Source organism: Balaenoptera borealis, assembly GCF_965194805.1.
Source record: "Balaenoptera borealis genome assembly, chromosome: 11".
NCBI lineage: Eukaryota > Metazoa > Chordata > Mammalia > Artiodactyla > Balaenopteridae > Balaenoptera > Balaenoptera borealis.
Genome location: NC_138868.1, coordinates 38,233,228 through 38,254,417, shown reverse-complemented (window position 1 = coordinate 38,254,417; position 21,190 = coordinate 38,233,228). Strand labels below are relative to the sequence as shown.

Below are 21,190 nucleotides of genomic sequence, written 5' to 3'. Positions count from 1 at the left end.
CATACATTATAACTATTCCTATCAATATTTTATATGAGTTTCAACTAATGAGAAGAGATTAATTATTAGCCAACTATGAGCAAATTCCTACAGGATTAGAGCATAGAATGGGGCCAGGTTTGAGGGTAGGGATATGTGTACGTAAGGGAAGGTGAGGCTAGAATGCAGAGAAAAGAGACTCTTAGGCACCAGTGATGAAATCTGCTTTCATCATAATTAGGCTGTTCTTACTTGAAGTCTGATATGTTCCTTAACTTTGCTTTAACATTTAGCAGGCACCACTTTCTATTTCGTTTTCATTCTCAGCATAGTAGCCTTCCTCTACTTTTTCTACAAGACTTGGGCAACTGATCCAGGCTTCACTAAGGCTTCTGAGGAAGAAAGGAAGATGGTGAGCTTTCTCTGTAATGTTACTGATTTTTTTATAGGAGGGTATGGAAACTATAGAGGGTCATGACCATGTTGGTTTTTGTCGTGCCTGCGTCTCTAGTGCCTGGGACCTAATAGATGCAGTGTAAATGTGGGATGATTAAAATCAACAAACAGATTTCTCCACTGTCATTTATTTATATGAAACTTTTAAAAATATTTTTATTTTTTATTACAGTAATATCCCACCAGGACTTTTTCAGATATAATTTCTGTCAGTAGATATGAGCGCCTACTTCTTTATGGTAATACTTAGATAATGATCATACAGTTTAAATTCCCCCATTAAGTACATGGAGGGTATCTAGGCAGGGGTCAAGCAGAGTCCTTCTCCTTACTGGCTGAGAAGATGCCCCTTCTCTTCCTCAGACATGAAATTGTCAGATGACATGATGTGTCTTCCGTTGCTCGTGAATGTTTAGAAGTTGGGGAGACGGTTGTCTTCTTTGTTACCTAAAGCCAGTGTTCCTGAAAGACTGCCTTTGGTGCTTCTAACCATCAGTTCTGATGTATAGGTGGTGGTTTTTGTTCCCTTTTTATGAGTGCATAACGTGTGTATTTATTTTTCTGTAGCATACTATAACTGAGAAATCATTGCCATTCATGGAGAAAAGGGGGGGTGTCATTTTTGTGCATTCTAATTTACTGGCTATGGTTGAAAATGCAGCCTTGAAAAGTCACACATTTCAAGCACAGAATGATACGGTGGCAAGTCTTCTAAGTTGCTTTTCTCGCTGCCTCAGTTCGGAGAGAGAGCTGTGAGACTGGTATGTAACCACGCATCATCCATTCCTCAATAGAGCGCAAACGTCAGGTCAAACTCGATGTCTTTCAGAATATCGTCACCCTTGCAGAGACCGGCTCTCTGGATTTCAGAACATTTTGTACATCATGTCTTGTGAGTGAGTCTTTTCTTTATAATTTTTCTCCCATCGTGAAAGCGAATTCTTGGTTACGTTGCTCATGTAAGCATTTTTCAAATCTTCATGGTATATTTATACACCTTTCTTTTGACCAGGTGTAGAATTTGTTTTCTTTAATTTTGCATTACTGTCAGAACAGTCTCCTGCCTTGAACATGTGGGAGAATGATGTTTGTAATCTCTTGAGGTTGCCTGTGGTTAAATCTCTTTGTGTGTTTCCTTTGCTTTTTCCTGCCATGAAGCATATGTTAGAACTAACTTGGAGTCAGAGGCTCATGATGACCCTAGAAACCACTTAGTGAAACCTTTGATTTAGCAACTGAAGATTCATAGCCTAGAGGGAGGAAGTAACTTTCCCTAAATTATTGGCAGAACCAGAAGTGTAACTCGGTTCCCTTTTTCTTAGTCCAGGGCTCATTCTCCTATGTGGTGCTGCCTCATTTCCCCTTAGTCAGTGTCAGTAAGCTCTGGAATTCAAATCCCTTTTAGCGATGGCCTAATTAGACATGTGGAAGTAAATAGTAATAAGGCATTCCAGAGCCTCTGAGTGAATTGATGATCGATTTAGGATTATTTGTGCCAATGTCGTTATAATTTAGGAATAAGATTTTGATGTGTTACCACTTTGAGATTCTGATTTTTGCTTAGATCTCTCTTAATTGTCCACTTAGATAAGGAAACCATTAAGGTCACTCCATTGCCATGTGTGCAACTCCTGTGTGGCTCGGTATGATCAACATTGCCTGTGGACTGGACGGTGCATCGGTGAGAGGGTCAAGTTTCCATTTACCATTTTGAAGTTCAGTTCTCTTTAGTTATGTGTGTCACTCAGAAAAAGGGGAAAGCATGTAAGGGGTCCATTCTTGCTTGTCAGAGAATCAGCTTTGTGGTTAACACTTTTTGGAACACTGACTCTTGATGTTAATAATAATAATTAATGTCATTTGTATAGTATTTTAACATGTATAAAGTACCTTCATATATAGTATCCTATTTGAACATCAGAGGTTGGTATTATTACCTCCATTTTAGAGTTGAAAAAATATTAAAGGTCAAATTATTTGCTTGAGATCACTTTAGTAGTGTCAGTCTTCCACTCCAGATACCATGTCTTTTCCATATTTTGTGTCTTGTCCCTTTTATTCACCTTCTCTACTTGCCTCTAAGGCTCAGGTAGGTGCTAGAACCAGAGACGACAGGGGTCTGGGGATTGCCTTCCACCCAGGGAGTGTTCTGATCTGAAGCCCTGGGTTTCCTCCGAGCCGTCACAGTAAAAGCCAGGGCTTTATTACGAGGAACATCAGAGGAACTATGGTCATGGGTCTTCAGGGGAGGCTATGCATGTATAATCTTGATGAACAAAAGGCTGCCTCAGCTCAGGCAGCTTTCCTCGGTGCATTTTGATGTTCTCCACTATTCCTAGAGAACAGGGGAAGAGAGAATTCCTGGGCTTCCAGGCTTCGTGTACCCCATCCCACCATAGAGATGAGATGATTGGCATTATAACAGGCAGCTCTGAATGGCAGTGCGAAAACAATCGTGTGATCCCACATATTTTTATCACGCTGCGTTTACGTAGTGTTTTCATACATATCATCCTGTTTGGTTGCCACAGGCCTGTGAAGTAGACAGAAGAGATATTTTCCCCATATTAAAAGTAAGAACACTGAATCAGAGAAGTTAAATGATGGACCTATAGTCACACAGCTTGTCATTCGTAAATCTGGGTCTCCTGATTCCAGTGGGTGTTGCTCCTTCTGCTGGGCTTTGCTACCTCAGGAGGAGGTGGGAATGTGATGGTGGCTAAGGAGCTTTTGTGTCATTAGTATCAAAATGCTGCCATCTCCAGCATCAAGGGGGCAGCACATGCAACAGTGGGGCTTGGTTGCCTGGCCCCCTCACCCCTTCTTTGCTTCTGTAGGCCTTTCTCAGGCCGCAGGTTGCCCCTCTTTTGTTATGTCAGTCTCCTGCAATATATCTATTGCCCCTCATTTGTTTTCTCTGTTCCCCTGATTAAGTCAGTACTTGATGTCCGGAAGTTGTACTTATATAAACTTATTACACGGAAGGAAGGAAGAGACAGGGTATGACTTGCCCCAAATCCTGCCTCCTCCCCTCCCTCCCATGCTGTATAGGCCATCCTAGAGCTGTATTTGTTCTATCCAAAAAAGAAGTGTAATGAATAAATATTAGTTTAGTTAACATGGACAGTTGAACGTGACATATCAGAGCTGTTTGGTTTGGGTTTAATGGTATTTAAAAGCAAAACAATAGCTTATTTCTCTTTTACTTTGGTGAAGGCTTTTGACAGGGAAGTGGTTTACTAAGGTCTTGATCTGGAAAATCATTGGAAGAAAGTATTAAACATGTTTTTCTTTTTGATGTAGGTTTTGGCAACCATCATTATTACATATTCTTCTTATTTTTCCTTTCCATTGTGTGTGACTGGATTATATATGAATCTTTCATCTGTAAGTATAAATTTTTCTTACAGCAAACTTATGCACCTGCACTCACATATACTTTTTCTTGTAAACTCTTGTATCTCACACTCCGGCTGGATGACTATAAACCATACCCTAATAAAAATGAAACAAACGTCTCTAAGACTCTCTCAGCATCGGGAAGCTGCAAGAGTGCTAGGAGAGGTTAGTTGTCAGTAGTTTGGAAGAGATTCTACTCTAAAGTGACCTTGATAAATTTGAGAAGTGGTCAGAAATAGAGATTCATTTAAGGTAAGTGCAGATTTATCCCCCAGTGAAATGAGTAAAAATCAGGTGTTCAAGTACAAAGCAAGGGAAGTGATAAGTAAATAAACTAGGAAAAAAAAAAAAAGATTGGTGCTAGAGAGGTTGTGGGAGGGAGGTGGAGGTGGTCACAGTAATTAAGGAACAAAACTCTGAAAGCTCATGCCATTTGACAGATGTCAAGTCACAACTTAGAACTGATGGGAAAACAGTAACAATGATCGAAAGGTCGGAAATAATAACTTGGAAGAAAACATTAGCTCACTTATTCTGCATCCCTGAGAAAGGCAAATAACTTTTCAACAGCAGTGCAGAAGGGCGTTGAGGGGGTCTCATGGAGGGAGTGACGTTGAGCTGTTCCAAGGTGAGCGACTAAGAACAGAGTTTAAATTGAAGCAGGGAGGATTTTGGTTAGCTCTTAAGAATTGCATGACTGTGCTTTTCAGACCTTGGAATAGGTTACCTAACCGGAAACACTTACTGTGCTTGTAGTTTATTTTGACTTTATTTGTTTAACTGTTTATTATTCATTTATTCTGAAGGTTTTAGGAGAATTTGGATCTAGAGGCAGAGGCTTCGCTACTGATCTGTTTCCATCCACCCTCCTGTTATATTCATGCTTAAGTCTTAGATTTTGCCGGTAGAATACTAGTTTGTTGCTTGAGCTAAAATCTGAAACGATGCAGGAGGACGTGGAAAGTTTTTTCCTATGTTTTTTCTTTTCCCCTTAGCATCCCAAGTCCCACCGCACCTTACACTCCCCGCCCCGCTCACCCACTGGCTTTCTCTAGTTTAAATTTTGTTTAGTTGTTGAAAGACAGTTCCTCCTGTGCTGTCCCCAGCCTCCCAGATCTCTTCTCCAGAAACATCCAGTATTACAAGTTTTGTTTTGTTTAAGGTTTCATTTTTAGAGATTGTTAATTAAAATCTATGAAATGATCTATTTTTATCCCTGCCGTAGGCATGGAGGGGGCCTCAGTTACCTTGTCAGCCCCTCTCCCTACCAGACACCGTCGGTGTCTCTGATCACTAGGGAATGCTTTTGTAGCTCAGGGTAACTACCACCATCTCAAATGGACCTAGGTCAGAAGGTTGTGATCCCTGATCTCAGTTCTTGTCAAAGGCCATCAGAAATCCTAAGAATTGACATTTTAAAACCTCTTAGATTATGTCCTGTGGTGTAAGAAATAAAAGATTTTGTTGACAGTGCTGCTTTCTGTCGAAAGAGCTGCCTTTTTAAGGCCTGACAGTAAAGCATGTTCCTGGAAAACCTTTTTAAGCTGGCCCATGGACCAACTTGTCCCTTGGACTTGATCCTCGTGGAGAGGAGCCAGATTTTACACCGCTCTTGTCTCTCCCCATTCTCTCTCTTCACTAAAAATAGTCATCTTTGTGTGGTGGCTATGTCCAGCATACGACTGTATTGATAAGGGCAGAAGTAATTTTCCATCACATTCATTCTTTCCAAGTTGCTTCCTTATTACATGCGTTTGGTTCTTCCCTCCTCTTTGTCTTTATTCTCTGGCTCTGAACCAATTTTTGTATCACGTTTTTTGTTTCTTAGGAACAGTCCCACCTTACATTTACTAACAGCTGTATAGACTAGCTGAACGTGTTTTGTTACTTTCATCCCATTTATATTCTGACAGCATTTCTTTACACCGAATGCACGCATCCTGTCATTTATCGTTATTTCTCAGACAGCAAAAACGAACTTTTGCTCCATTTTTCTAATGAGGCCTCATTGTCATCCCACCTCCTTTGTTTATCATTAACGCTCCTGGTGCCAGAACGCTGCTGTGCACCCTCATCCTCCTCGTGGGATCCGGTTCCAGCTACTCTGACTCTGTGCAGCCTCCATGCATTTCCCCTTCTGTGAGGTCTGTTTTCAGGGTGGACAGTAAGTCACTCAAAGTGTCAGCATCCCGCAAGTTACAGGGAGAAAGATTTTAGATCATTGTTAGAAAGAACATTGTAACTGTCAGAGTTGTTTGAAAATGATTGACCTGGAGCAATACGCATTCCCTATCATTAGCCAGTGACCACCTGATAAGAATGTATTCTTAGTACGTATTAAAGTGTTATATTGCATAACATAATGTATGTGGCCATTTGCAGCCATATCTTTGATAAATCTGAAATCAGTCCTATGAAAATTTCCGTTCAAAGTCATGCTGTGTTACCAAAAAAATTCCCAGAAGGGAGCAGTAGAAATCCAGAGAAGCTGAAAGAAAATAGATACTCTTTCCCACTCAGCAGCTGTTTCCTCTGCCTGCTGTTGGAAATTATATTCTTTTTTTTGTTATATCAGGTACGTGGAATGCATCTTTCTTTGCAGCCCTAATGAGAAACTCTAAAGAAAGTGTAATTTACCTTAAGTTTTTTACATTGATTGTTACTCAATGATGATTGCCCTTAGAATTCTTCTGGCATATATTCATGAAGGATGGTTGGAAATCAGATGAGACTCAAAAAGAAAAAATGGACAGACAGTTGATAGTTAAGTCATGGACTCATTTTCTTCCTGTCCCAGGAGCTCTTAAGTGCTGCTTTGGGAAAATGTCTGAAACTACTTTTCAAATTGTCAGAGGCATTTATGAAACCTCAAGGTGCAAATCTACACAATTCTTATTTCCTTGTCCTTTATGAATGCTCATGATGCCTGTTTAAAGTCATTGGTTTTACATAACCTTGAAGATCTGTTCCCTTGTTTCTGCTGCTTCCTACCTGTGTTCTCCTTACTGCTGCTCTTGGCTGTGTGGGTTAGGGGGTCAGTATCATGAAGACCACAGTGAAGGCCTCACTTTTGATCGGCATGTAAATAGATGTTTCTGGGGAAAAACTGAGCTGCGACCATATGAATCTTGTTCTCTGTTCTTTTCCTAGGGGTGTCTGACTCATGAGTTCTCTCACCTGGCTTTTCTCCCCCTGCAGGATTAATTATGGTCCCAGTGCAGAAGTACACCCAGTAACTGCATGCTGTAGGCTGTGGTCCAGTGGTATCTAGGTGCTTATAGGATTTCTTGTGCCCACAGGAATGGCCTGTTGATCTGAACCCTTAGTAAGAGTTTATATTCTGTTCTGTAATAGACCCTTATCTTGCTGTAACATGGATAAGATAGAGAATTTTCTAGGAGAAATATTTATTAAATATATAATCATTCTCAGTTATCAAGTCCTTGAACAATTAACTTCTGGCCAGTGTTTTTTATGCTGAATATGCTAATTTTAGTGATGATTTTATAGACATTTTTGCTTTTATTCCCTCACTGCCAACTACCAATGCAGTATTATCATAGCCTTAACAGTGAGGTATCTTTTTTTTTTTTTTTAATCTTTGTTGAGCTGGCATTTATTTGGAAGATAAAATCTTAAAGTTGAGTTCTGATCTGTGCCATCATGTCTTACTTTCTCTTCTCCCTAAACAGAACTGCAGTGATTTTTATCTTCTTGAGGAATGATCACTAGTTTGTTGCCTTTTTAAATAATGGGTTCCTTTTTTGTGAATTCACAGATTGGTCAAATCATTGTGTCACAACATTCAAAGAAGATGGACTGTGGACCTACCTCAATCAGATTGTGACCTGTTCCCCTTGGGTCGTATATATCTTCATGTTAACAAGTTTCCATTTCTCATGGTCAACATTTTTATTACTAAATCAGCTCTTTCAGGTATTTATCTTCTAATAATGCCTTTGAGTAAAATTTCCAGTACCCCATAGTGAGATAGAAAGACTTGAATTTCAAATCAGAACACTTAGATTTGAGTTCCACTTCTGTCACTTACTCTGTGGGTCTGGGCATGTCATTTGACTCCTGAATTTCAGTTTCTTTGTCTGTAAAATGGGGATAATAATGCCTGTCTACTCTCGCAGGATAGTTTAAAGGTTAGAGTCCTAAGGTGTTAGTGTAGCCCTAGGAGTTATCTAATCTGACCTCTTTTACGGATAGAGGTACAGAGAGGTGAATTGAATTGCTCAGGGTCACCCAGTGAGTGGCAAAAATCAGAACTGGAAACTTAGGTCTTCTGACAGTTCGTTTCAAGGGGTTTTTCCATCATATAATTAAATTATATGGCATGTGAAAGCATGGTATAAACTGTAAAGCATTGTGCAAATGTGAGATGATTATGTTCCCTCACTCTTCCCAGCCCTGTTTGTTATCCTTATTATTATGCAGTACTTAAGTGGATGGAAGTGGGGAAGAAATGAAAGCTGCATCACTAACCAACAGACATGGTACTTACACTTGCGGAGTAGGTCACGACCATTAGAAAGCTCATGCTCCAGGGCAGTAGCCACCGCCTTCAGCTTTCTGTGAAGCTTCTGTCCCCTCCCTGCTGCCTGCCTTCCTTTATGAGCGTAACCTAATTCTCATTGTTGCTATGGCCTGCCCCCGTGGAATGGACAGCCATGATCAGTCTGAGCCAATTATTGCCGGACCTCAGACAATTAGCGCATTACTCAACAAAAGCAAGATGTATTCCATTTTTATGGGGGAATAACCAATTCTGCAATAATAATAAAAAATAAAGTAAGAAAAAAGGGGGAAAAAATGCTAAGGAAAGGAATTAAGCTAATAATACTGACTGAACTGAGGTTTCTGAATACTCGTCCTAATCTCCTATCTGATATCTACAGACTCAGGCGGTAAGAATGGATATTAGCATCAATGATTATTAATATTATAATCATTTAGAATACCTAATATTTATATATGTTTTACGTATTCCAAAGCACTTTCCCGTCAATGGCCTCAGACATTTGAGTTGGAATCTGTGTCAAAGTCGTGTTCGTGTTTCCATTTTATGGATGAGAAAACTAAGCCTAAGAGATGTTGAGCGCCTTGCTTATGGCCATAGGGCTCAGTCAGAGGTGGAGTTAGAAGCAGAACCTAAGATTTGGGACATCAGTTCTAAATTTCTCTTTCTTCTTTCCTGGACTCTTAGAATAAGTACATTTGAGGCTGTAATATCTTCACTTTTTAAAAGAAAGTTTGTTTATGCTCTCTAAGGCAGGAAAGTGGAGTCAAAGTTTTGGTTAGTTTTCAAAAACAGGAATTCAGAGTAAAGATGTTTTCTTAATAAACAAAACAATCCAGTTATTTAAAGCCCTTCGTTTCCGGAGTGCTCAGGTGAGTCATGGTTTTGACTGTAGGGAGTCAAACTGAGCATATAGAGGGCTGGCAAGGACCACGGGCTTTATTCTCACACTGACTGAGGTGTCCGCCCCAGTTCTGCCACTTTCTAAGCTGTGTGGCCTTGGACCAGTTACTTCATCTCTATCAGCCTCTGCACTGTATCATTTTAAATATCTTATCGCAAATCCTTAGAGAATCCGATGAGGATGCTGTGATAATCTCTGTCTTACAGATAAGGAACTTGATGTTTGAATTATTTTGAGGATTAGGTGAGGTATCTCAGTGAATAATATTGGTTTTAAAGATTTGAGAGTTTTTAAAGTTACCTTAATTCTTAACCCTTCCCCAAATTTATGGATTTAAATGTTCTTCACTTCAGATTGGCTTTTTTATTTGGCCCTTTTCAAAGAGATACTAAGAAGCGTATAGAGGTTGAGATAATTGCATTAATACTGACCTTATGTTGTTTGATTCACCTGGAAGTTGAATGCTGAACGTGTTGAGAATCTAAACATGGCCGTAAGCCACAGCTTGAAATACTAAAGCAATCATTTCACGACTCTGAGTCAATGCACTCTGCTTTCTTAAAGGTTAATAAAAATCAGACAATCAAAAAAAAAAAAATGCCTAGCTACTAGATTTACATAGGAGTCTTGTTTCGAGCTGCTCTGTCCTTCCCCTCACCGTGATCCTTGGTTAGCAGTCCAGGTGATGTTGTCTCTGGGGGAGAACTGAATGTTTGCCAGTGTCCTGTGATGCGTTGCTGAGAGTGACGAGCCTCGATGTGGTGGTGTTTTTCATGTACCTTCCCACCTTCATTTTCAGATTGCTTTTCTGGGCCTGACCTCTCATGAGAGAACCAGCCTGCTGAAGCAGAGCAGGCACATGAAACAGACGTTGTCCCTCAGGAGGACCCCATACAAGTAAGTGAGACCTATTCTGCCCACTGAGCCGGTGGAAGGTGCTGGCCTCGCCATTGGTTTCCCGACCTAGTGTCACCACCCACAGCCCTGCTGCCATCCTCTAACTGGCTGACGGAGTTGAACCTCTTCTTTCTTGGAAGCCTCAGTGAGATGAGTGGTAAGGTCATGAGCCCCAAGGTCATGAGCCCCAAGGTCATGAGCCCCAAGGTGGTAAGATTTAGTCTACTGGACTCAGCACAAACAGTAAGTGACTTTGAAGTTTTGCCAAGATGGGAGATTTCTTCAGTCAAGCCACATGGTCACAAGGTTGCATATTGCTGGCATGAAGTCAGCGTGAGATAACTAAGCACGTGGCTGAGAAAGCCAGCCACTAGGCTCTCTGTAGAAAGCGTTAGATTGTGAGCTTTGCCAGGATTTTCAACCTGGCTTTCTATCGCCAGTAATTCTTTTAGCCCGATGTTTAAAGTGCCCACCTGTGTCAGGGAAAAGTTACTTTTTCAGGTTTGGGATATGTTTTCCCCAGAGCACTGGTTGTGTAAAACCTGTCCTCAGCTGAAAATGAGAGTGTTTGTAGGATGGCCGTCATCTTACGAGATGAGAGATCAGGGTTTGAAGCTTATCTTCCTGTCAGATATATCGGGATCTTGGAGGCTGGGAGTGCTGCAGAGGTGACCCAGGGCCCTCTAGGGATGTGACCGCTCACTGCATATCTCATGAGCAGTCTATTTTAAAGCACACTCGTGGTACAAGATGAAACTGTTAGGCTGTTAGGCAAGGAAATCAGAGCCTGGGATATGACTATGATGTGTGTTTAGAGGAGAGAAATTGACTTAATTGGGAAGAGACGGCCAAAGTGATGGAGTGTAGAGAGTCGTGTTAAGCTTGTGATGATTATTTCAGACTGGTAGTGATAATAAAATCCCTTTCTCAGTGACTTAACCAGAGGAATAAATATTTACTCCACCGGAGCACGGACCTCTTTGTGATAGAGGTGGAATTTTAAGCTGAGCCTTGAAAGGTGTGGGGTGGGGAGAAGGAAGGAAGGGCATCCCGAGCCCTGGAGAAGTGTCTGAATAAAGGGCCAGAGGTGGGAGAGTTGGGACATTTTGGGGAATTGCTAAGACATGGCAGCATTACTGGAGGAACTAAAGGTAAAGCCTTGGAGCCACTTTGAATCTAGCTTCAAACCAAAGCTTTGTCTTATTGTCGTCCCCTAAGTTACTTTTACTCACTAGCCAGCTCTTGAACTGGGCCCTGTCGGTCCCCAGCATGCCTCCCTGCTTCCACCCCATTAGTTCCGTGTGGGCAGCCCCCTGCCTGGGAAGCTGCCTTCTTAGCAGCCTTGGGAATTTCTTGACCACTGTCACTAACCTGCAGCAGTGGCACACGCATCCTCACACACAGACGTGTTCCGATGTGTTTAAGACGTTGGGTTAGGCCCTTGAAAGATGGGGCGTATGCCTAAAAATGAACATTCATGATAACCGAACAGACAGTAGCATTCAGGAATTTAATGGAGGAAAAAATGATGCTGAAGGTATGTAGTCAGGAAGGCTCCAAAGGGGAAGTGGGCCTTGACCTAGGCCTTGAGAACTGGTAGGGCTTAAAAGGATAAGGGCGTTACCTGATGGAAGAGTAGGGGAGTGTGGGTCCCAGGGTAGAAGAACGGCCCATGCAGTTGTGATCACGGGAAAAATAAAGCCAGAGTAGCTATAACAAAAGATGAGTTTGGAGCATCAATACCCGAGGAGTCCTGGGCTTTATTATATAGGGCTGTGAGTACAAAGATGAGGGATTTGTCTTTGAGCCTCTGGGCAGAGGAATGTCGTTAAAGGGTTTTGACTGGGAGGTTAGAGGCCATGAATATATCAGGTGTTTGGAGGACCAGTCTCCAGTATGTAGGATGAATTAGAAGGAATTGAGACAGAGACACCATTTAGAGTTTCTTAGAATTCGAAGAATCCCATCTTGTTGATAATAGTTTTTCTGGCCTGTCTGGCCCTTGAGATAGTCCAAGTCTGAACTAGAGCAGTGGGAATGGAAAGAAAGAAACTTAATGGTGGCAGTGACTGTTCTAGTGAGTGGGGACCCAAAAGGAACTTGCGTTGCTGGGCACAAGCCAGGGAATCTCAAAATAGGGATTCAGGTCCAGAAGTGGAACTGGGCTTCAGTTTTGAGGGCCATAAATTCAAGAACTGTCTGATTCACCTCTGGATTCCTGCAGGATCTTGGAAGGATGTATACTGTAAATTCTCAGTGAATGTTTATGGTTTGAATGAATGTTTGTCAAATGCTAACAGGAAATGTAGTAAGACGTGTTCTCTTTCTTTCTTGGCAGCCTTGGGTTCACACAGAACCTCGCAGATTTCTTTCAGTGTGGCTGCTTTGGCTTGGTCAAGCCCTGTGCAGTAGACTGGACGTCGCAGTACACCATGGTCTTTCACCCAGCTAAGGAGAAAGTTCTTCGCTCAGTGTGAAGAAAAGCAACCCACAACTCTCACTCTGATTTGTTTGTATTTATGTTGATGCCCTGTGGTCTGCAAGTGAAGTGAAGATTTAGAGTTCACCTAAGCCCAAAGGAAAACACAGGTGGTTTTTAAAGCATTTGGTAAAAACAGAAGTTCTCGAGAAAGGCTTACACTTTTTCAGACTTAGTAAGATGGACTGTTTCTGAACAATCTTGGCAGACATCTAAAAAAAAAAACTTTTATATATTTTTCACAAGAAAACGCAAGTTCCTTTTTTTTTTTTTTTTTTGGAGATAATATTCAATTATGGAGAAAATGTGGTATTTTCAGATACTTTTATTGGCTGTTTCAAAATAGTATTATTCTTTAAACTTGTAATTTTTGATAAATTATTTGTCTTTGTTTTATCTATAAATATGTAAAAAAATATTTAAATAGATGTACCTGTTTTGCTTTCACACTTAATAAAAATTTTTTTTTGTAGTTGAGACTTAGTTTCTGACACTTGACACTTCTTGAATCTTAAATTGAGAAAAGGTATATATAGGATGTGAAGAAAAATTCCCAAATTCCAGGAATGAGTTGAGATCACTGTTAATAGCAATAGCAAGATTTAATTTTGTTTTCCGTTCTGCTTAGAAAATTGAACGGGAAATCTTAAAGATTAATTACAATTTTTACTTAGTACCCTTAAAATATTAGACTGGTGTGATTGTAATTGCTCATTTTCTTTGTTCTGGAAGAAATGCTAATTCAACTTGAACTCTTGGTAGTGTGTGTGTGTGTGTGTGTGTGTGTGTGTGTGTGTGTGTGTGTGTGTGTGTGTGAGAATATGCCCCTGGACATGGCACCTTCCCGCTGAAAACCCTTCCTTAGGTTCCCATTGCTCTTGGGGTAAAAGCTAAAATTCTTATCATGTCCAACTGACCCTGAATGATAGAGCCTTATTTTGTTTACCATCTTGCTTTGGACCAGTTTGTACTCTAATGGCATAGACCTTTCAGTTCCTCAAAGACCTGTTCTCCTTTTTTCTACAGAGGCTTTGAGATAAGGAAACTAAAGCCTAAAGAAGTTTGTATTTTCTTCAAGGTCAAATGGATACCAAGTGGGCTACCCACTCTGAGGTCCCAGCCTCCTAGAATACCACCTGACACGTATGTGTTCAATAAATATTTGAATGAATTTGTTGAATGAATGAAGGGTTTTAAAGCAGGACATGATGTGATCAGAATTGTGGCTTGAAGACTGATTCTCATTTAAGGGACAGAAGGACTTATTCTCTCTCCCTTCCTTTCCCACCAACACCCGCCAAGTAAATATTCTCAAATTGTGGTCCGTAGACCAGTTAGATCAGAATCACAGGGACAGGGCAGGGGCCTGGGGCTCACTTGTTTAAAATTCAAATTCCCAGAGCCACTGTATTCCAGCACACCTAATTGATATGTAACATGGAAAGCACATTTCATTCATTTTTAAATTATTCCACAAATATTTATGGAGCATCATGCTAGGTGTTGGAGGCTATAAAACATTTAATTGGGCATACTAATCATGGCATTTACAGTCTAGAGGGGGAGCTAAGATACATGAAAATATAGTATAATGTAGAAAATACTAAAAGCTATAAGAGGGGTGCAAATTAAATATGGTTAGAGTTTAGAGGTTGGGGAGAGCCTCAGTGGGTGTAATCAAGGAAGTGTTTATGGATGATAGGGCATTAGAAAGGGTTTTCAGTGATACTGAGTTTGGAAATAGGGAGTTGGAAGTGAAAGGCATTCAGATGGAGAGAACTCTATGAGTAAAGACAACGGGAAAGTCTAAAGTATAGTCAGAACAATGACAGCCTGGGTGTGTAGGATGTTGGAAGTGGGGAGCTTGGTTAATAAGTTGGAAAGGTGGACGGGGGCTAGATCACCAGGGGCATTGAACGTTAAGCTAAGGAGCTGTAAGATTAAAGTGAGCAATAAGGAACTATTTCTTTACTCTTGTAAGTAAAAGTTCTTGAAAACCTTGTCAATACCTCCAAGTCCTCTCTCCCATCCTCCTTCTAACCCGTCTGCAGTCAGGCTTTTACCTTCAGCGCCTCATGGAAACTGCTCTTGTCAAGCACACCGCTGTCCTCCGTGTTGCTAAATTGTGTGTCAGCTCCAAGTCCATCGTACAGAACCTACTAGCAGCATCTGACAGGTGGTCACTCCTGCTTCCTTAATACACTTTCCTCACCTGGCCTCCAGGAGAGCACCCCTGAGTTTCTTCCTCCTCTTGCTGGTTGCTCTTGAGAGCCCAACATCTCCTTCGCTGTTTTTCCGCCCCTACCATTTAATGTTGGAATGTCCCAGAGGCGACTCCTTGATCTTCTTGCTCTTTATCTAAACTCACTTCCTCTTCCTGACGTATACCATCTATGTGCCCAACCGCCCCAGGTTGTTAACTCCAGTTCAGACTTCCTTCTCAAACTCCAGACTGTGTACTTGACATATCCACTTCAACATCTATAGACATATTAAATTTAACTTGTCCAAATTGAAACTGAACTTCTGATTTCTACCCTAGCCCCATGTGCACAAATAAAACTTGGATTTTAAAAATCGATAAAAAATAAAACAATACGTTTTAAAGTAAATGAATAAAAAGTAAACAACCCTGTTCCCTACCCTCAGTGTTCCCCATATCAGTTGATCAGAAACTCCATCCTTTGCATTACTCAGGCCAAAACCTTAGAATCTTTTCTTGATAACTCACTTTTTCTCATCATACCACAGATTCATTTCTTTGAGAAATCCTACTGGCTCTATCTTCAAAATACATCCAGAATTGAATCCTTTTGGCCACTATTGCTGCTGTAGTCCTGAGTTACCATCACTTCTTGCCTGGATTACTACAGCCCTCTTATTTGGTCTCCTTGCTTCCACCCTCACCCTGTTACAAGCAGCGGGGTGATCCTTGTACAAAGCAGATTGAATCATGTCACTCCTGGGCTCAGGAACCCTCCAGTGGCTCTTCATTTCACCAGAGGAAGAGCCAAAGCCCTGACAGTAGCCTGCAGGACCCTATAGGATCTGACCGCTTCTCCTGCTTTTCGCCTTGCTGATCCCACATACCTCCCAGGCACGCTTCTGCCTCAGACCTTTCCCTGCCTGTTCTCTCTGCCTAGACCGCTGTAACCCCAGAAATCCATAGTGCCTTTCCTCACAGCTTTGTTTGAAATGTCGGCTTCTCAGTGAGGCCTACCCTCATCCACATTTTGAAAGTTGTAACATCCTTTTCTTGCCCTTTTCCTCCGCTTTACCCTACGCTACCTTTTCCCCCATAGCACTTACCACCTTCTAACATACTGTGTGATTTATTTATTGTGTCTACTGCATACTGTCTCCCTTTCCACCCCGTCAGATTATAAGGTCCATGAAGGATTTTTGTTCTGTTCACTGATGTATCCCAAGCACCTAAAATACTGTCTAGCACGTAGTATGTGTTCAACAAATATTTGCATGAATCTGCTGAATAAGTCTGTTGAGTGGAATTGAGGGATTTTAAGCAGAACATGATGTGATCAGAGTTGTGTTGAAGGCTGATTCTCAATCTGGGGGCAAGTGGACTTTTTCAAGTTATATCCTCTCTTATTTTCTCACCAACCCCTGCCAAGTTAGTGTTCTCAAATGGTGGTCCACAGACCATTCACATCAGAATCAGGGGCTGGGGGGTGGGCGCGGAGGGTGGTGTCCAGGGATAACGTGTTTGAAAGTCAAATATCTCATCTCAGACCTTTTAAATCAGTCTCTGAGAAGAGAGTCCTGGAGTCTGAATTTTTGTCAGGTTCCCCAGATGGTTCTTACATGTACATGCTACAATTTGAGAATCATTTACTTTGGGAATTGCACTTCCATTATTCTATTTTGGCTTTTCCCTCAGGTATATGTAGGTGTGAAAGTTACAAGAAAGTTTGGGAATCTGTTTTATACTAGGCACCCTGGGTATACATCCCGGATATGTCAATTATATGCTACTTTCATCTCTTTGGGCACATGAGTTAGCTTTCTAGTGCCTCAGTTTCCTTATTTGTATTGTGGGTAATAATAGTATACACCTCCAAGTGCTGTTAAGAGGATTAGATGAGTTAATACATTTGAAGTGCTTAGAATTGTAATTGGCACATAGTAAGGGCTCAATAAATGCTGGCTATTCAGAAATCTTTGGAAAATTGACTAGAGAGAGAGAAGCTAGAGGTAGGGAAATGTGCCACATCTTCCCCCTCTACTCTGCATTGTGTGTCTGGGCTAGGACTCCGAAAATTACAGTCTCCTTGTCAGCCGACTTTCCGTTAAGTTCCGCCAGTAGACTGGAAGGAGGAGGGGAGAAGGGACTTACTCCATCCTACTTGCCAGCTGTTCCCCTCAGCGCTCTTCAAACAATGGCCCTTCACCCCGACAATGACAGTTGGAATCAGTGTCCAGCTATTTCCCTGGATCAGCTCCATGGTGCCCCTTAGAAGCACCAGCAGTTAGCAGGCAGGGTGCTCTCCTCAGAGGTCTGACTCCTAGCTCCCCAGAGAGCTCTCCTTGAGGCATGTAAATGAGGATACCCCCATCTCTTCTCTTTGTTTCCCCAGCCCCAGGGGTGGTGTAGCTGCTTGCTGCTGCAGTTTTTATCTCTGTGTTAGGTCAGTGTGTCCCTTGTTACTTTTTCAAAAATTTTAGCACCTGTTTAGCCAATTTCCTCTATTATTTTCTCTCTTAAAAAACAAAAAACAAAACTAGTGTGATTTCTGTTTTTCTGACTGGACCCTGACAGATAAAAAATGTTAGAGGTAAACTTTTAATTGTGGTCTAGGCAACCAGTAATGAAGGCACAGGAGAGATGGGCAGGCCCCGTTACTGACTGACGAGGAGTCAAAGATGGCTTTGCAGTGTTGAACCCAATGAATGAGGGGGCGATGGTGCTGTTTTGAGAAGTAAAGGAAACAGTGTGGAGAGGGTGGTGAGTTTGGTAGTTGGGGCCTGTTTGAGATACTTAAAGCTATCCAGGGCTTCCCTGGTGGCGCAGTGGTTGAGAATCTGCCTGCCAGTGCAGGGGACACGGGTTCGAGCCCTGGTCTGGGAAGATCCCACATGCCACGGAGCAACTAGGCCCGTGACCCACAACTACTGAGCCTGCGCGTCTGGAGCCTGTGCTCCGCAACAAGAGAGGCCATGATAGTGAGAGGCCCGCGCACCGCGATGAAGAGTGGCCCCCGCTCGCCGCAACTAGAGAAAGACCTCGCACAGAAACGAAGACCCAACACAGCGAAAAATGAATAAATAAATAAATAAATTTATTAAAAAAAAAAAAAAAAGCTATCCAGTGGAACAGTTAAGACAGCTGGAAAGAGGCCAGGGCATGGATGGGAGTCACCTGCACAGATGGATGAGATTGTCACAGGAGAGACATAGAAAAATGAGATGAAAATGAAAAGGGAGTTGCCCTCCCAAAATGGGAAGATCAATTCTAAAAATAGACCAAAGATGAAAACCAATGCAAACAAAAAAAAAAGTGAGAGAGGAGAAGGGCAGGAATATGACCTTATGGAACATGGATCTAGGGAGCTGGAGAGGAGGGGGAGGAGGCTGGGAGGAGGTTGGGTATGAGGGTAGTCAGGAGACAGAGTCATAGAATTCAAGGAGAGGAACTAATTTCAGAGAGAAAGCAGTGGTCAGGAGCGAAGGCAGGGCTGAGAAGAGCAACTGAGGAGAGACCGGAGAGTTTGTGCTTAGGAGGTGCGGCGGTGTGGCGGCATGGGGGGATCGGAAGCCAGATGCCGAGATGCTAGGGAATAAATGGGAGCTAGTCTTACAGTTTGGCTGTGAAAGGAGAGGGGAGAAGGCAGTAGCTTGGAGGTAATAGCAGGGCTTTGTTTCTGTTTTGTTTTAAAGTCAAAGCAAGCCCAATCGTGTGACTCATATCACCATGCCATAACTTCATTCCTTTTCCCAAATGCCTGTGTAGTCACATTGGAGAGGACACATTTGAATCGATTTCACAAATATTAGGCAAAACCCTGATGATGCTCCCTGTGTCTTAAATGAACGGGATGGACACTGATAGCAACTATCTTGGATGCAGCACATCCAGTATTTCAGGTGCATGTTAGTCAAGGAAGTTAACACGATAGTAAACATCCCCCAAATCTCGGTGACCTAACACAACATCAGGCTTATTTCTCCTTCTTGTCACAGTGCATTTAGAATTAGCAGGTGTCCTTCCATGCAGGGACCCAAGCCCCTTCCCAATCAATGGCTCCACCGTTTCCTAGGGCCTCAGTGTCCACTGGACCTTCTGTATCCACAGATGTGCAAAGAGAGAGTGGAGACTTTTCTGGGGGTCGTGGGGGCCGGGCCTCCGTTGGCCAACTCAGCATGTGTCCTGGTCACTGGTAGGGAGCCTGGGAAATGCAGTAGAAGAGTGTGCCCAGGAAGCAGAGGAGAAACACAGACACTGCTGAACCGCAATAAGGTACTTTGTTTTGTTTTTTCATTTCCAAGCCCCTCCACTCCAGTATGTAATAATCTCTTCTTTTATATTCTAGTAGAATTTGCTTTTAGTCCAGCCTGCAGTCTCTCCCACTTCACTCACTCCACAAATGTTTACTAAGTGCCTACTATTTTTCGAGCACTGTGAATACAAGTGTGTCACATTCTAACAAGGAGGCAGATGGGAGTTTAAAAATTCAATGCAATGAGACAAGTGCTGTGTTAATTATGTACTGGCTATGAGAACACAGAGGTGGATTAATTCTGCTCAGGTAGTTCAGGAATAAATTTTGCAGAGGAGATGGCATTTGACCTGTGACTTGATTACTAGGCGTTCACCAGGCTAAGGAGTTGGGAGGAGGTTCCATCTTCCTGACATTCCAGGCAAAAAATAGCATTCCCAAAAGCATGATGGGGTGAGGGTACTTGTTGTATTTGGAAAGCTTCAGGTCTTTGAGTGTAGCTGGGGCTTGTATGGAAGAGATTGTCTGAAGCTAAGTTGAATAGGTTAAGTCCAAGACCAATTCGTGAAAGTCCTTATATGACATACTGTTGTGGGCAGAACTGTGTCCCCCTACACTCCCAAACTCCTATGTCGAAGTCCTACCCCCAGTATCTCAGAATGTGACTATAATTGGAGATAGGGTATTACAGAGATAATTAAGTTAAAACGAGGTGATTCAGGTGGTCCCTAATCCAAGATGACTTGTGTCCTTATAAGAAGAGGTAATTACAACACACACACATACACAAAGGGAAGACCATGTGAAGACACAGGGAGAAGGCAGCCGTCTACCAGTCAAGGAGAGACTTCAGAAGACAGCAACCCTGCTGACACCTTAATCTCAGACTTCTAGGCTCTGGAACTGTGAAAAAACAATTTCTGTTGTTTAAGCCGCCTATTCCATGGTACTCTGTTATGGCAGCCCTAGCCGATTGATACACATACCAAAGAGTGGGCATGGAGGGGATGTATTCTAGGGACATTTTGGAGTCAGAATCAGGGAGGCTTGGGGAATGAGGCAAGGAAGGATGTGGGAGAGGGCAGAGCTAAGGATGACTGAAGTTTTTTGCTTGTCTTCTGGGTGGGTGGTTAGTGGGGCTGGTAACTGAACTGCAGTGGAGGAATAGGTTGCATTGTCTGGTAGTCATTTCACATGTATCTCACCCCTCAGCAAGCCTGGAAGTCCCTAGCGTGGGGGACTTCCTAGTGAAGGACCAAGGTAGCATATTGCTTTTAAAGTCAGTGCAGGTTAAAGGGGATTTGGTTTAGTTAATTCAGTTCATCCCTGGTATTGTTAATTGTTCGATCGACAATGATGGGATCTCTTATATAGGTCTGGGAAAAGGTTTACAAATTAAAAATACATTGTCCTAGGCTTCCTTCCCCAGAGAATGTGGAATGTACAATATTTCCATCCTCAGGCCGTTTGAGTGGAACTCAGTGGCTGAATTACCCCAGCGAGAGTCTCTAGGCAAGTAAAGCGTATTTGTATATTATCTCTTTGAAAGTGGGATGGGACACAACCTCTGCCAGCTGTTTTTTTGTTTTTTGGTTTTTTCTGAACCATTCTATTAATGCCAATCAGAGAGAGAAAATGATTAAATGTAATTGCATTTTGAGCATCAAAAAATAGATAAATAGATAAATAATGAAGTCAGTGCAAGGCCTTGTCCATGACAGCAAGTAAGCAACCCTGAATAAACGCTCATTTTAAAGAACACCTTTTTGGGACTTGGAGCATAGAAAAACCCACGGTTTAGTCTAGTGTTTCATAATTTTTGTCAATAGATTTTCATTTGCTCTCATTTTCTGCAAATAATTGAGAAGTGCATGGTGGTGGGAGAAATGCCGTGGTTGTTAAAAGCAGAGGCGAGAAAATACACAGGCTTGAGCTGTTGAGATCTTGCCGAGGAGGCAGAGGAAGACATTTTTAATTGGCTGTGTTTCATTCGTGAGCCTGGCTATCTGATGGAGGAGAAGTTTTAAGACAATTGCTAAACCTTAGGGAATTACCCCAGAATAAAAGAAAATCATCCTCATGTTGTTTATAACACA

The 21,190-nt window shown here is 42.1% G+C and overlaps 1 protein-coding gene across 6 annotated transcripts in view; it reads left to right on the top strand.

Annotated features, from left to right (window-relative positions):
• The window catches only part of ZDHHC13 (zDHHC palmitoyltransferase 13), a 50,220-nt gene extending 37,109 nt beyond the window's left edge, over positions 1-13,111 (top strand). For 2 of the 6 annotated variants that reach the window (XM_082342446.1, XM_082342451.1), the window contains exons 11-17: positions 269-391; positions 1,265-1,327; positions 2,023-2,116; positions 3,739-3,822; positions 7,613-7,770; positions 10,063-10,160; positions 12,499-13,111. In XM_082342446.1, the coding sequence (XP_082198572.1) occupies positions 269-391; positions 1,265-1,327; positions 2,023-2,116; positions 3,739-3,822; positions 7,613-7,770; positions 10,063-10,160; positions 12,499-12,637 (759 nt within the window). In that variant the 3' untranslated portion in view covers positions 12,638-13,111. Of the gene's footprint in view, positions 1-268; positions 392-1,264; positions 1,332-2,022; positions 2,117-3,738; positions 3,823-7,612; positions 7,771-10,062; positions 10,161-12,498 lie in introns of all 6 variants that reach the window. The other 4 variants (XM_082342447.1, XM_082342448.1, XM_082342449.1 and 1 more) reach the window with 4 other exon arrangements.
• The last annotated feature ends 8,079 nt before the right edge of the window (positions 13,112-21,190 follow it).